The sequence below is a fragment of the Acomys minous genome (genome assembly GCF_964271855.1).
Source record: "Acomys minous genome assembly, chromosome: 1".
NCBI lineage: Eukaryota > Metazoa > Chordata > Mammalia > Rodentia > Muridae > Acomys > Acomys minous.
The window spans coordinates 26931343-26947414 of NC_140483.1; the positions used below are offsets into that span (position 1 = coordinate 26931343).

General features: G+C 48.7%; 1 protein-coding gene and 1 long non-coding RNA gene across 10 annotated transcripts in view; one reads left to right on the top strand and one right to left on the bottom strand.

Annotated features, from left to right (window-relative positions):
• LOC311593372 overlaps window positions 1-1305 on the bottom strand; it is a 94858-nt gene extending 93553 nt beyond the window's left edge. For all 6 annotated transcript variants that reach the window (XR_014777669.1, XR_014777670.1, XR_014777671.1 and 3 more), the window contains exon 1: window positions 1203-1305. This is a non-coding gene — a long non-coding RNA (uncharacterized lncRNA). The remainder of the gene's footprint in view (window positions 1-1202) is intronic.
• A 31-nt stretch (window positions 1306-1336) lies between these two features.
• POGK (pogo transposable element derived with KRAB domain) lies at window positions 1337-14908 on the top strand. Of its 4 annotated transcripts, none has more exons than XM_084776014.1 (6): window positions 1337-1473; window positions 2627-2754; window positions 7645-7777; window positions 8308-8406; window positions 10262-11737; window positions 13583-14908. In XM_084776014.1, exons 1-5 carry the CDS (start codon window positions 1425-1427, stop codon window positions 11725-11727), a joined length of 1875 nt encoding a protein of 624 aa, XP_084632140.1. In that variant the 5' UTR covers window positions 1337-1424; the 3' UTR covers window positions 11728-11737; window positions 13583-14908. The 4 variants fall into 4 exon arrangements, with proteins under 4 accessions (XP_084632140.1, XP_084632139.1, XP_084632141.1 ...); XM_084776016.1 differs by adding an exon at window positions 1847-2197 and having other exon boundaries at window positions 1348-1473; window positions 10262-14908; XM_084776013.1 differs by having other exon boundaries at window positions 10262-14908.
• Window positions 14909-16072: the final 1164 nt, after the last annotated feature.

The window sequence follows — 16072 nt, forward strand, 5'->3', positions numbered from 1 at the left end:
TGCCAGCAATGACCCAGCACCCTGTCTGTCCTTACCTTCTCACTTTCAGAAACTGCCATTTCCCCTCAGCAAAGTTAAAATAAAATTCAGTCAACTTAAGATGCCACTCCTGCTTTTAAAAGGTTAAGTTTACACATCAAAAGAGATGGCTGTTAAAACAACAACAACAAAGAAGTCCTAACCCCCTCTCTCTATCCAGCGATTTAGCCCTCTTTGCTCTTGTCAGCTATAAGGACATTTCAAAGGTGTGTCTGCTGTGCTGTCTTGTATATTAAAAGCACGGCACATCTATGCCATGGCATTTGTGCTTACATACACAGCATGTGCATGCATACGCAAGCAGAAGCAGTAAGTTTAAAGTAAAATATTGTTTTAAAGCTTCTCTTGGGGCTGTGGTGGAAAGGACCAGAGTTTTGTCCCAGCACCCACATCAGGCAGCTCACAACTACCTGTTACAAACAGGAACCGCGTGCCCACACACAAAGAATTTTAAGTAAAAATACGTTTTAAAAAATATTCTTTCCATAACCAAAGTTAGGCTCTTGAGCCGACTCCTGAGAGAAGCCTACACTGTGGTACCCGCCCCATCTCCTGCTTGCCCAGCCTAGTTTAAGCAAGAATCCCCCTAAGTCAGTTTAGCACCCTTGATATCTGATCACCCTGACCTGCTTTCAACAAGAATCCCGTTCAATGGGTTTAGCAAGAATCCCTCAACCTTTGATATATCCTCTTAGTAATTTTCTATGCCCTGACATCCACATCCCTTCCTCTCCTTGGTTATAAATCTGCAGTCCCCGGGTTGAACTCAATCTTTTAGTGTTTCAATAAGTATCAAGTGGCTTTTTGTTTGTTTTGTTTTCAAACAAGCTCCCAACAGAAAAATAGCCCTAAGGATCTTTTTCTGAAATAAAGAGGCTTTCGAGGTCTCTTGGAACAGTGTTGCTATTTTCTCCACAGGGATGCAGGCAAATAACTCGAAAGAACTTCTCTACTACTATTTCGTCCAGGGGATTACATGCTTGGGAGGTAATGGCAATACTACAAAAATCTTCAAGTACCCTTCACTAGTATGCTAGGAACAGCGCTTTGGACGTAATAGGAATCCTGATCCCGGTCACCCTTCCGTGCTGGGCTAGAGTCACAGTGCATTTCTGAGCGCCTGAGCGAAGGGAACACCAGTGCTTCGCAGAGCAGACGCCTACCTTTGCAGCCACAAGGGAGCCAAAGACCGTGCGACCCGCCTCCCGCCTCCTCCACCATAGTCCGCAGCAACAACGTCGCCGGAAGCGCCGCCGAGGCCCGCTGACGTCACCGCTCCTAGCCCGCCCCCCAACAACTTCGGCTCCGCCCTCCTCTCCCCTCCCACCACGTGTCCTCGCTCCCACCCGAGGGGCAGCGCTGGAGCGGCCGGAGCGGCAAAGCTGATGGCGCGCTGGATCCCGGGCCACTGCCCTCGCCGCCCGCTCGGCCGGGGTGAGTGCGAAGGGGCCGCGTGGCCGCCCGGGGGCGGCTCCTCCTTGAGACCGGCAGGGAGGAGGCTGGGCCGCGGCGGGGCGGGGACCGCCGATGGCAGCTGTCGCCGCCGCCGCCGCCTTTGTTGCGGGCCGGCCCCGGGAGGTGGGTGGCGAGGGATGTCGCCGCCTAGCAGGTGTGCTGGGGGACCCAAGCGGGGGACGGGCGCGGGGGCGGCGGGAAAGGGTTGGGCAAGATGGCTGGAGCGAGCCGGGGCGGCGGCGGGCACCTTCGCGCCGGCCCCTCCCACCTCCCCGCCCGGCAGCCCGGCGCAGGCCGCGGCCAAGTTCAGGCTCGGGTTCCTGGGACCTCATGAGCATTCCTACCTCCCCAGGCCGCCCTCCACCCCCGGAAACATTGGGGAAGCTGTCTCGGAACTCTGGGAAGATCTTTGCATTGGAAGTCCCGGAAAATGGGACTCATAGAAGATGCATACTCACTACACACCCAGCAATTGCCGGCCGTCTTTTAGAGGAAAGCTCTTTGTACTGGCCTGAGGAGGCTTCCAGTAGAGAGAATTTGCGACCCAGAGGCGAGGAGCTCTGCCAGGTCTGGGTTGGCCTCTGTCACCTAGGCACACCCATCTCTTGTATCACGGACTTGGCTTAGGAGGTCGTTTAAGGCAGAAACACTGCTAAGTTTCTGAGCTGGCTGTGGACAGCGCCTATGAATCTGGAAAATCCAGGTGATTGAGTGTTTTGGCCTAACTACACAAATGTGGTATCTAGACTCAGACACTTTGAACTGGTAGCACATCAGCAACCAGTACCGCTCTCCTCTGGTCCTGATTCCCTGCCCAAAACTTCTGCCTGTCAGTGCACCGTTTCTTCCTGGACTGCGCATCCACTGTTCAGTTCTGCCCTGCTGCGCGGAGGGTCTCTGAAAGTTGGTCCCCATACCACAGGAAGCTTTTTAAATATTTGAAGCTAGCCAGATACATGATCTGCTCACAGCCCCTCCAATAATAATGAAATAAGCCACTTTTCCCTGAATCCCTTGTAGCTGGAAGCAGACTATGCCTTGGTCTAAGCAGGTCTGTGTGTGCTGGGGCCACCCTCTCTCGGGCTGAGAATTCACACTGACATCTGATTTGTCTGCTAAATCTTGCATGCAGAGATGGAGTCCCCAGTGTACCCTCTGAATCTGACCCTGAAGGAAGAGCAAAAGGAAGGAGAGAGGCAGGAATTGGAGGATGGCCCCATAGATATGCAGAAAGTGCAAGTCTGCTCAGAAGGCTCATGGGTAAGTAAGAAGGCGCGGATCCCGAGAGCGGGCCTTGCTTTAGGTCTCCTCCCAGGGCAGACGTGGGAAGTAAAAATAGCCCAGTCTCATGTGTTTGCATTCCTCAGAAAGCAGCCTTGTGGCTTCAAAAGGCAGTGCAGATAATTGATGTAGTGAATGGGGTCAGAGCCTCCAGCAGCAAGGCTGATTACAAGACTCAGAAACAGAGATCTTGTCTTCTTGTCCCTCATTCACCCATTTTGCCCCCTGGGCTGGACTTAACAGCATCATAAGTATTGTAGGCACCAAATACAAATAAGACTTGGGCTGTTGAGCTGACATGAGGAGAATTCAGGCCTAACAGTTGACACCTAGAGCTTTATGTCTCCTAGGTGTTAAGTGGAAATGCTAATAAGCCCTAAGGAATACCCAAGCATAAGTGCAACAATATTTAATGCATACATTTATTCACAGTACTTCCTGGAGTCATGGAAATTGAGTGTGAGCAATAAATTGGCGTCGCTTAGTTTTTTATTGTATAGAAGCATTATCAGTGTCACCAATACATAATATCCTTTGTGCCCATGAGAGGGCAGCCCTTCATCATGGAACACAGAGCTGCAGGCAAAGACCTAGTAAGACCCTTGTTCCAAATTACTTAGTCTGCCCCTCCTATAGAGGGAACCCCGGGTACTAAAAGGTTTTGTACTTTCCTGTGGGAAGCTCTGTGTACCCTGACTCCCTGAGCTACAGCCCTGCCAGTAAAGCTCGTGTGTTAGGTCTCAGTAGAAACCATTAGTGCATGGCCAGGCTCTGGGTTCTCTGGGCCAGAGCTGTGCCGCCTTTTATCCACTCATGTCCTGTGTCCACCCTGTCCTCCCCAGTTGACTCAGGCAGGAGGCAGTCCTGTCTAGCTTGAAGGAAGACCCTAAAGCAGTAGAAACCCTGGACTCTGAGGCTGAATTGAGCAAGCCAGTATACCTAAATGGGCTGGAGAAGCATGGAAGTCAGGTGCAGTAAAAGTAGACATCTGGTGGTGCCGAACAACTGAGACCAGCCAGGTGAAGAGCGTGCCTTGCCCAGGGAGGAGAGAGATGAGCAGTGCAGGGAGCCTGGCAGCTTAGGGAAGGGACGGGGATGCTGGCATTTGTAACCTCTGGGAAGTCGTCTGTGCATCTAAAGTTACTACACAGTGTTAGGGCAGGATCCCTGACTTCGTGGGGTCCCCAGTCTCCTGGGGGAGGGGACCTGTGACTCTCAAGACAGGCTTTTTTTTTTTTCAAGCCTAACAAGACAGTGGAGGTCACCTCAGGATTGTCTCACAGGCAGAAGCAGGGACATCTCATTCAGGCCTGGCAGTGTCCTTCCTGGAGAAGGCCTAGTCTTAAAACAGTGGACAGCTTTTCCGCCTCCCACCATAGAACATTTAGCAGTACATGGAGACAATTTTGGTTGTTGTGACCCAAAGTGTATGTGGGAGTGTGAGGGTCTCATAGCATCTTCAGTTTCAGCCAAGGATCTCCCTGTACGTCTATAATGCAGATGAAGGTGCCCTGCACATGTAACAAAGCATTGGGTAGTCCATAGTGATGTTAAGTGTGGTCGAGACACAGATCTAGCACAGTAAAGGAGGACAAAAAAACTAGAATCTGTATTATTTTAAGTGCATATTTGAACAGTGGTTGAGGTGGTTCCTGCTCACATCTAAGCCGTGTGCTGTACTCGAATGAGAGTAGAAACACAGTTTCAGCTAGAAGGGAAAAGTAAGCTTTGAACTGAGTCTTACGATGAGTGGAATGAGCAACGGGAGGAGAGCGAGTCTGCACTCCAGGCAGTAGAGCCGCACGGTCAAAGGCGTGGGAACCCTAAGTCTGAGACAGGCAATGGGAAAAGGTAGGCCAGGGAGCGTGGCAGTGCTGCACCAGGTACTGAAGACAGCCTGAATCACTTTGAGGAATGAGTCTTAAGCCCATCAGTCTACAGAAGAGGCCTCAGTAGAGCAGAGCTCGGAAGGATTGCATACTGCAGATCCCTTGTGTGGAGACACTAGCTCTGGAACCAGACTGTATGTAGTCACGTATGCATGACTTCATCCGATTCTTAGCCACTTTTTCCTTAACCATAAAAATTCAGTAGCAATCCCCAGGTCAGTAGCTTATTTAAATAATTTAAAGAGATAATATGCTGTTATGAATGGAAATACCCTGAACAGTACCTGACCTAGCAGGGGCTCCCCTGGTGCAGTGGTTCCAACCCACCATGGACGCCTACCGTCTAGTAAAGCTGTACAGTTGTAAGCGCTTACAGAACCGTTACCCTCGGAGGTAAGTATTCCCAGGAGAGCGAGGCAGTGCACACACGCCCGAGAGCACCTCTCTGATGAGTCCCTAACCATGTGAGAGAGGAAGGACAGGAATTGCCGGTTCTTACCTGCGAGGCCAAGGAGCGATGCCTGAAGCGTGAGCTGCAGGCTGCCTGGCTTCTCAGTGTTTCCTAGCGCCAGCCCTGTTTACCTTCTACCGTGTCTGACCAAATAAAAGTCTTCTGTGGAACAAAAAGGGCCTGTGCAACAGGACCCAGAGTCTTGCCCCATCTGCATAGAGCTCTGGGGAGACCTCCTGCGCATTTGTGCTGAGCCTTGGGTGCTTTCTGTGCACATGGGTGAAGATCCTCTGGCCAAGGGACAGGAGAGGATGAGACCCCACACCAGCTCTTGACAAGCAACATTTGTCCAGGTCTAGAATGTGTTACCTGCTCTGCAGGGTTTGGTATAACTAGGCCTGCATTCTCCTATCCACGAATGGAAGAGGCCTATAAATAGATCTGGCCTAGATCTGGAACTTGTAAGGGAGTAAAGCGGCCAAAGAGAAAGTTGTTTAAAATCTTGGGTGGTAGGAACAGAGTAGGCTGGGAAATCTCTGAGCTGCGCGGCTTCCAGATGGTGGAAGAAGTCTGAGGGAAGCCTAGGGACCACAGCATCGTTACCTCCTACTGTAAAGATTTTTTATATTGTTGTTGTTATTATTATTATTATGTTGTTGTTGTTTTGGTTCAGTCTTACTCCAAAGAGTTGACTTGGTAAAAGTTTGACAGATAAAACTTTAATACTTTGGAATTGTTCTAGGTATGTTAAGAGAAGAGAAACTCAGGGGTAATGAATATATTTGCCTCAGTCACTGTTCAGTAATAACCTGCTTTGCACCTGCTAGCTATAGCAGTAGTTCTCAGCCTGTGGGGATGACCCTTTCACAGGCGTCCCATAGCAGATACATGTTTACATTACGACTCACAACTATCAAAGTTACAGTTATGAAGTAGCAGTGAAATACTGTTAGGGTTGAGGTCACCACAGCATGAGGAACTGTACTAAAGAGTCGCAGCGTTAGCAAGGTTGAGGACCATTGAGCCATAGGAAGCATCCTAGGCTTAGGGAAACAAAGTAAGCACAGGCTGTTGGCAGCAAAGTCAGATTTACATGATGAGCAGACAAAGGAAATGAAATTCAGTGTGGCAAGGCACCAGAGTGTTGAGCACAGGACATCATGGTGCTGTGTAGGTGTGCTCACAGCCCAGAGGGTAAGGTAGTTCGGGATAGGTCCTGAAGACAGGTGAGTGTCAAAGAAGACCTGACAGGCTACGGGAAAAAGTGGGCAGAGGGATGTAGGCATCAGGTGAGCAGCTAGCACAGCTCCAGCAGACATAAGTCACTCAGGGAAAAGCCTTGTCCTCTAGGGAAAGCCTCGGACTCACACAGTGCTGGGTCCATGTCTCAACCTGGCCGCTTATTGGCCATGTGTCTTCTGCCTAGAAATAAGACTTCTCTGAGCTCAACCTTGCTAAACTGGAGTGTCTTTGTTCTTCTGTGAGGTTATTGAGGGAAATCAGGCAGCAGTGATAGGGCCTTTTCCCATAAAATTACCCTATATAGTATGGTTGCGGCAGTAAAGTAGGTAGGCCTCGTTGAAGGAAGATAGGCCAGCGTGTATGAGTGACTGACAGCTTGGCTGCTGAAGAGCTGCAGGCCATACAGTCACTGGTTTTCTAAGCTAAGGAGAAACAGTATGACCACCCTGGCCAAGATACAGCTTGAATGAGAGTGCAAAGTGGACACTCCAGAACAAGTTCATTAATGGTTTCTTAACCCTGCGTGTGCGCTTTGAAATAGGATTCTTTTAGGGTCACAAAAGAAAATGCAGTAGAAAGAAAAACAAATCAGTTGGAAAAACAAGTTTTTGATGGCTGGCCATCTTTAACTACCCAGAAAAAGAAGAAGATGGAAGGATGGTGAGGGAGCCCACTCTGAGCATCACAGCCCACCATTTGCTGAGGTCTCATTTCACAAGTGAAGCTGGAATTTTGGCCCTTCTCAGCTACTTGTGCTGCTGTATATCGGAAGGGCCAAATTAGGGGCCTCCTCTGGCTGGCTCCCTCAGAACAGCTTTGGCTCTGAGTCAGCAGTAGGAAGGGCTGGCTCACTTAGAAATGATCTGTGACCCACAAAGACAACATGGAAAGTAGGGATCCTTTTCAGCTTGAAGTCTAGCTCCGCCCTCTGGGCTGAGAGTCTCTGGCCAGGAGATAGAGAGGTGTAGGCCAGGGTGGACATGTTTGTGGGGATACTTAGGCAGGGTGTGGATGGCTCTGTGGCTTTGGAGTCCCAGGAGAACTGAATAGATCTCATGCAGTACCTGAGATGATGTCCAGGGTCCCCCAGCCTGATGGTGGCAGCTGTTGCCGTGGGACATAGGAAGGTTCTTGTTCCCAAGAGCAATAAGTATATAAACAGACCCTTCCCCTGGGTGCGAGCGCTGACCTGACCAGTGAGAATGAAGGCTGCCTGATCCCATTGGGGGGGGAACATCTGTGAGTGTGTGCATACCCATCATTGAGAAAGTCCTGCTCATGTTTCAGGTCCCAGCCCTATTTGATGAGGTGGCCATCTATTTTTCGGATGAGGAGTGGGAAGTTCTGACGGAGCCACAGAAAGCCCTCTACCGGGAAGTCATGAGGATGAACTATGAGACGGTCCTGTCCCTGGGTAATGGTTGGTTGTCCTTTGTCTCTGGGATGCTCTGGACCCTTCAAAATGTCAGCATGGATCTAGGCCTGTGTTTTGTTGATCCTTGGGAAGGAAAACTTTGTTGTCCTATCAGCCTCACACTAGAGGATGTACATACAGCCTGAGACGCCTCCCTCCCCGCCTCCCACCCCACACACACGCTGGCATTATCCCTCTTCCCAGAGTGTAACCATTTGGAACGAAGGCTTTCCAGTTTACTCAGTTGCATTCCAAAATGTGTTCTGCATCCACCCACCTCCCTGCCCATCGCTGTATTTTTCAGTTGCTAGTACCAGCTCCCAGTCACAGGGATCCATAAATCCTCAGACATACTTTGCTTTCCATCCTTGTATCTAAGCATCTCCAGGCCCTGTCCCCATCTTCTTTGGTGGGGTGGGGGCGATGCAGGGGTGCAGAGTGAAGGTGTTCCTAACTAAGTACTACGAGGTACTCACTTTGCCATTGTGCCAGGCCAGTAATAAGAGCTGTTTCCCTGCTTTGTTTCCTGTGAACAGAATTCCCATTCCCTAAGCCAGACATGATGAGTAGATTGGAAAGGGAAGAGGAGTGTCCTAACCCTGATGAGTGGCGGCTCCAAGGAGTAACCATTACAGGTACTGAGTGAACCAGCTCAGCATCTACCCAGGAGAAACAAGAAGCTGGGTGTTCAGTTTCCATGTGTGTCCGGTAGGGTATTTAGGAAAGAGGCACAAAGACTATGTAAAGATAGAAAGATCCTTCATTTGTGGTACTGTATGGGCTTAGGCAACCTCTTTCTCCCAGGCCTCCATTTCTTTATTATCGGGTGTGGGTTTACACCTTGATGCGTAGCCTGGTGTGTGGGTGAAACAAACTAGGGCTGACAGAGCATATGGTCCATACCTGAGTGAGCACAGCCACTTTGACAGCATGCCATATGCCTCTATAAAATAAGGCACAATGAGAGGAAGGACAAAGCACATTTGCAGTTGTTTACTATAGGCTTCATGGTCCCTTCTGGGTAAGAAAGGTGGTAACAGCCACAGTACACATTTGAGTAGATATTTCTAAGAAGTACCTAATTTATCAAAAGAAATGGTTGGAAAAATACATTTAATCCCAACACTTGGGAGGTAGAGGCAAGAGGATATGAAGTTCAGGATCATTCTTGGCCAGGCTGAATTACATGAGACTATCTCAAAAAAAGAAACGAAAAAGTATGTGTGTATTTGCACACACACACATACTTACACTTACATATGTGTGTATGTATAACATAGTTTTGAGACTACCAAAATATATTTGCTTCTGTCTGTAGCTGGACTTATGATGCTGTTGTATTTCACTGATTCTACAGTATACTTTTTTTCATTTTACATTGCAATTGAGAATGCCTCTTAAAATGGATGGCATATGACAGTTATTTTTTTTCTTTTAATAGCACATAACAGCACATTTTATAACTGATGGCCTTTGTGTTTGGGAGATGCAGTGATCTCCCTAACCCATGCTTCCTGTGGCCTTCCACATGGAAACGTGTGGTGAGACAGTTTCATCTTTGCTCTGCAGGAACCAGGTGTCAGCTTCATACAAAGGCTTAAGTTTGCTGACACAAGCTTTGTTGTAGTTTTGGTTTGGATTTTCTTTGGGGTTGGGGGTTGTTTGGTTTTTGTTTGCTTGTTTTTGGTTCAATGGCTGTGATCAGCCATGGTGCCTCTAGATTTCTGTAATATTCAGTAGGAGTTTGCCTACATTTGATTTCCCGACCATGTGACCTCTGAGTGATGCTGGGGGTGGGGGTGGAGCCTGGGGCCCTGCACATGCTCAGCAAGCTCTAGCCCCAGCTGTATTTTACTTTATATTTTGATTTTGGTTGGTTGTTTTTGAGACAGGGTTTCTCTTGTAGTTCTGACTGTCGTGGACTTGCTTTTATAGACCAGGCTGGCCTCAAACTCAAATTGATCCACCTGCCTCTGCCTTCCGAGTGCTGGGATCAAAGAAGTGTGCCACCACGCCTGGCTACTTTATATTTTGAGACAGAGACTCACTAAGTTGCCCAGTGTAGCAGCATTGGACTTAGGATTCTCCTGCCTCTGTCTCCCAGATAGCTGGGTTTACAGGTACATCACTAGGCCCACCTGCAAACATTGCTTTCATCCAAACATGGCCCCAGTACTATTTGTCTTAGACTTAGTACCCATATTCAGTTCCCACTCAGAGGTGTCTGTCACTTCCTGGCTTGGCGACCTTGCCTGTATTTCTTAGTGTTTGTGGCCTCTGCTCATCTGCAAAGGGCCTCTGCTGCATACAAATACTGTGAAAATTAGAGTCAGTGACCTATGTCAGTGGCACTTAGCTAATGTCTTAGGCTGCATTACATGTTAAGCTTTTGGTTTACTTTGGATGAGCTCCAAGTTAAAATTTATGACCTCCCCTAAATCTATGAATAAAACCCATTTACTTGTTTTTGCCCCTCCTTATGTCTTCTAGAAAATGAAGAATCTGACTTTAGGACTCCAGATTGGGCAAGCCCAATGAATGCCACCTCCCATTTTCCTCACCCTCAGCACCTTAACACCTTTGGCCTGCATCTGCCTCGGGACATCAGTGACCTGCCTGAGTGGAGTGAGGGGTACCCTTTCTATGTGGCCGTGGGCTTTCCAGCATATGACCTCTCGGCTGACGACTTAGCCAGCAAATTTCAGCTTAGTCGAGGCATGCGCCGCAGTTATGATGCGGGGTTCAAGTTGATGGTGGTGGAGTATGCCGAGAGCACCAACAACTGTCAGGCCGCCAAGCAGTTTGGGGTGTTGGAGAAAAACGTTCGAGACTGGCGCAAAGTGAAGCCACAGCTCCAAAATGCCCATGTTATGCGGCGGGCATTCCGAGGCCCCAAGAACGGAAGGTTTGCTCTGGTAGACCAGCGTGTGGCTGAGTATGTCAGATACATGCAGGCCAAAGGGGACCCCATCACCAGGGAGGCAATGCAGTTGAAAGCTCTTGAAATCGCCCAGGAGATGAACATTCCAGAGAAAGGGTTCAAGGCAAGTCTGGGCTGGTGTCGAAGAATGATGAGACGGTATGACCTGTCACTGAGGCACAAAGTCCCTGTCCCTCAGCACCTGGCTGAGGACCTGACTGAGAAGCTTGTCACCTACCAGCAGAGCGTGCTGGCTCTGCGCCGGACACACGACTATGAAGTAGCACAGATGGGCAATGCGGATGAGACCCCCATCTGCTTAGAGGTGCCCTCTAGGGTAGCTGTTGACAACCAGGGTGAAAAGCCCGTCCTGGTCAAAACCCCAGGCAGGGAGAAACTGAGGATCACGGCCATGCTGGGTGTCCTGGCCGATGGGAGGAAGTTACCCCCATACATTATTTTGAGGGGGACATACATTCCCCCTGGGAAGTTCCCCAGTGGCATGGAGATCCGCTGCCACCGCTATGGCTGGATGACTGAGGACCTGATGCAGGACTGGTTGGAAGTGGTGTGGAGACGGAGAACGGGAGCTGTGCCCAAACAGCGGGGCATGCTGATCCTGAACGGCTTCCGCTGCCACGCCACCGACTCTGTGAAGAGTTCCATGGAGAGCATGAACACAGACATGGTGATCATCCCCGGGGGCCTGACCTCACAGCTTCAGGTGCTGGACGTGGTTGTCTACAAGCCCCTGAACGACAGTGTCCGGGCCCAGTATTCCAACTGGCTCCTGGCTGGGAACCTGGCACTGAGCCCCACTGGAAATGCTAAGAAGCCACCCCTGGGCCTCTTTCTGGAGTGGGTCATGGTCGCATGGAACAGCATCTCAAGTGAATCCATTGTCCAGGGCTTCAGGAAGTGCCACATCTCCAGCAACTTAGCAGAGGAAGGTGACGTCCTGTGGGAAATTGAGAGCGAGCTGCCCAAAGAACCACCCAAAGAATGTGACCCTGAGAGTGTGGCTGAGGGCAACTGAGCAGAGTCAGGTAACTGGTCAGGAGTAGCATTGTTTGCTTCTGTGTAGGGAATGTTGAGAGGTTCAAAATATCTCAGTCTCATGGAACCCGGATGGGTCAGCCATCACAGGCAGTTCTCAGCAGATTTCTGAAGGAAGGTGTCTTCCACCTGAATCGTCGAAGGGCTGCAGAACGGCCGCAGCCGTGCTGCACAGGAGCCCTACTGTGCTGCACAGGAGCCCTACTGTGCTTGCACAGGACCAGAGTCTGGTTCCCAGTACCCACATCCTGCAGCTCCTAACCACCTACAGGTCCAGTTTCAGGGATTCAACAATCTTAGCCTCCTTTGGCACGTGCATTCATATGCACGTTTCCAGACACAGACAAAATATTTATGTAATTAATAATAAATTTGGGGTTAGAGAGTTGGCTCAGCAGTTGAGAGTATTTACCATTCACAGAGGATTGGGGTTCAGTTCCCAGCATCCACACAACAGCTCACAACCAGCTCTAACTCCAGTTCCAGGGGCACCAATGCCCTTTCTGGCCTCTGCCAGCTCCTGCACACATACGGTGCACATATACTCTTGTACACACACATACACACAGAAAAATAAATCTTTTTAAAAAATGAATCTGTACCAGAAATAGTACTACAGTGAGTAAAGTTTGAGAGCCTAAGATCAAGAGTGTGTCGGGCGTGTGGTAGATGCAGAAGAGGAGCAACTTTGGAAGACAGCAGGGACGGGAGCCCAGCAGAGCCGACCCCAGCAAAAGCCCACGTCCCCTGTACACACCCCCGAGCAAGCGGGGGAGGGCCAGAGTGAGCGGCACAAGGATGGCACACACAGCTCCTCATTCTCATTTGCCTTCTCAGTCCACCTGTATACTTTGAAAAGGAAAGTGGCTAGTTCTAAAGAGACAACCTCGAACTATCAGCATACCTTTCCTTTTTAAAAACTTCAGTCTACTACCACATTTCCCTTGTGCCACCCCCACCCCCACCCCACAGGTGACGTGCTAATAGCAATCTCCACCCCGTTCATGCTGCAGAAGCACAGGCTCCTCTGGCATGCACCTCCTCCCTGCCCTCGTGGCTCACGGTGCCCTGGACACTGAGCCCTAGACTTAGAGCAGAGTAGGCAGTTCTTAAGACTGGAAGTGCTTTCCTCCCACGCCCCTGTTCTAGAGCCGCAGGATTCGGGCTGCCTTTCTGACTACTCTGCGGCCCCTGTTGGATAGCAGACTTGAAGTTGCAGTTGCTTAAGTTCATTCTTGCTTTCCCCCTAATAGAAAGCATTTTCTTTTTTTTTTTTTTTTTTTTTTTTTTTTTTTTTTTTTTTTGAGCAACTTAACCACTCCAGGAACCCAGTCAAAAATTGTCAGAAAAGGAAAGGGCAGAAAACCATGCTAAGCCACAGCCGTGCGCACAGGGCCTCACATCAGCGTGGGCGTTCTGCTCCTCCAGACGCTACTGTCTCTGCACAGCTGCTGGGCGTAACAGAAATAGACAGGATTCACAGCCAATGGGGCTCAGAAGACACAGGCATTAAACCACCTCCTATCACGGAATAGAATACTATTTTTGTTAAAAGATAACCAGAAATCCAAGCTAATTCATACGTAGGTTCTTGCTGTTTTCCAACAAATGGAACTGATTGAAACAGTTGGGAGAAAAACTTTTAAGAGGATGGCTGCGGAGAGACCAAAAAGGGCAACAAGGCTCTGTGAGCAACCTAGGTCTGGAAGCAGCCTGAGCATCCTGTCAAGACAGTCCCATCCACCCCATCCTGTCAGGTATCAGCCAAGTCTTAGGACCCTTAAGTCCAGCGACAGGATTAGCAAAGAAACTTTGTACTCCATTTCTTCTTTCAGAGCTGTCTGTCTCCATCTGGGTATAAACACAAATGGACAAAAGTATTTCCTGGAGAAGAGACCACCTGTTTCCACCAAGATGCACTGTCACAGCTCTCGTGACGTCCTTTCTGAGAAGAAACCTCAAATACAGATGGATACCTTCACAGATGCTTCGATACAAGCTGTTTAACACAGGTCAAGGCTACAGGAAAGCATTTGTGGAAATACGTCCTTCATGCACATCTCCTCACTAAGGGAATGAGGAGTTGCTAAGAGCAAAGTGGAGGTGTTGGCTTGGTGCAGAAGATGGTGGTTCTGTGGGCAAACTAGGTTAGCATGAAGGGTAAAATTTGAAGTACGTGAAGCTCTTACAATCCTTCCCAATCTGGTTGGCAGCTAGCCTTTTCTAGGGTCTTACTTAATGACCCAACTTTCCCTGTTGCCCTCTTTAATGTGGTAGCCTGTGGTGCACAAGCCTTTGCTTTTCAGGCTACCTGCAGAAGTTTCTAAATCCTCTGCCATCTACACAGAGCAAGGCCCGCTGACTCATAGTTCCTTGGTTCATGTCTTTAATATTTTTGTCAAAAGGGCAGTGGGAGGATAAGGCCTTAAGCCACAGCTGCTTTCAGACTTCAGCCTACAAGACTAGGTGAGTCTCTGACTTTCCACAATAGTAATGTGCATTGCCACGTAAGTAGGCTGTTAAGAGAAACATTCCTTCAAAGCTCTTTGTGCTACAAAAATTCCACCAGGACCTCCCAGGCGAAGCCATTGCTAGATCTGTCATTCCAAATACTGTGGCCAGCAGGTTGCTGTGACCAATTTTCCTTCCTCCTCTCAGCTCAGTGGATACTCTACACTTCTTGGCTCTTCAGCAGCTTCTACTCAGGTACTCGCTCTGTCGTTCACTTTTCTCATCGGTTTTAACCAGTCATAAAACCTGCCCAACTTGTCAAAGTTCTGAACACAGGACAATGACTGCTAAGCTCCCAATGAAGTGACATTCCATTCCGCATTAGCTTTGTACTGTCTTGTCATCCCCAGATGCCATCTAAGATCTTACTCTCCATTAGGTTTGTGTTGTTTCGTTTTCTATCTTCCATTGAGTAGACAATGGGTTTAACTTCTTTTTCATCCCATACCATCATTCATCTGGTTACATAGCACTGGAACTTTCCTAGAGTGATGGTTCTGCTGGCAGGGTCTTCTGGGCGCATCCGCTGACTCAATATGCTCTATAACAGCACTAGTACAGCTGTTTCCCAAGAATTACCATAGCACACTGAGACTGGTACTCCCCACTAGATAGAAACTGATCTCAGTAATAAACTTTAATAATGAAAATGATAAGCTCTGGTGGTTTTATCTATCTGCTGATACTGTCAAAAGGTAAAGCTATTGCGTATACATGATTGGCACTGTACTATACCTTTGACGCAGTCTTCCTGGGATGTACTGCAAATGGTACCGCTTTTTTTGTGTTTGTTTGTTTTGTTTTGTTTTGTTTTGGAGTAAGGGAACATGGGGTTTTAAACTAGTTCTCCAAAGGTGGAAAGGTTCAGATAGGTTTCCTCAGTAAGTCATGTCTTGGTGTTACAGTCCTATGAAGGACATCATGAAAGTTACAGATGAGTCAAATGTGCTAAGTCTTTCCTATTTTCATAAATTTCTCAAGCGAAAGCACATTCACAGGCCTCTGTTGTGTGCTGTTAGGCAGCAGTGACATGTTGGATGGACTTGGTTACAGCACAGGGTGACAAAATGCTAAGGTGCTACTATGGCTAAGGTCCTCTGCCTGATAAAGCAAGGCAGACTTGTTACACAGTCAACAGTCCTGTGGCCAAACACATTACTAAAAACCTACAGTACAATTAACTTGGGAGTAACTAATTCCCCAGTTTCTAACAGCTTTCTTCTTCCAAGTATTTTTCCTAAGTGATCCTTGACTATGTGTTTATTATTTCTTAATAATAGGAGACTGCACATAGACTTGTGACTGGCAAAAGTATCAGAAATAGAGCCAGCCTTTGGTGGAACATGAAAATTGAAATCTTTGCGAAATAAAGTCCCTGCTGTATCCCAAACCCCATCTGCCCATTTCAGAAAAATCTCTTGACTGGAAGACCCAAGTGTCAATCTGTAGTGTGGTTTGTTTTGTATGCCTGACTTTTTAAAGGATCCCCAGTTGACCCTGTGGTCTTCAGTGTTGGTTGCCTCTTGGACTCCTGGGAACAGGAGAGGATCTACAAAGCCAGCAGAGACTGAGGAGTAGCAGTGGGGTGCAGCTGGCAGAAGAGTAGGGTAGTGAGACAGTGCAGGGAGAATGACTGAGTAACGCTAGAGAAGAAAAGGCATTTGGTGACAGTGAGCTAGGAGCAGCCAGGATGAGCAGATAGACTAGAACAGTTACAGTGTGGAGCTACTAGTGCGGGGAAGACTGGAGAAGGGACCCTTTAAGCAGAGTGTGGAAACTGAGGGAGGAACGGTTAGCAGCGATGCTTGAAGGGG

Coding starts and splice junctions, on each gene's coding strand:
- POGK (XM_084776013.1), top strand. CDS start 1,425: ATGGCGCGCTGGATCCCGGGCCACTGCCCTCGCCGCCCGCTCGGCCGG. Junction 1,474..2,626: donor TCGCCGCCCGCTCGGCCGGG/GTGAGTGCGAAG, acceptor TCTTGCATGCAG/AGATGGAGTCCCCAGTGTAC. Junction 2,755..7,644: donor TCTGCTCAGAAGGCTCATGG/GTAAGTAAGAAG, acceptor CTCATGTTTCAG/GTCCCAGCCCTATTTGATGA.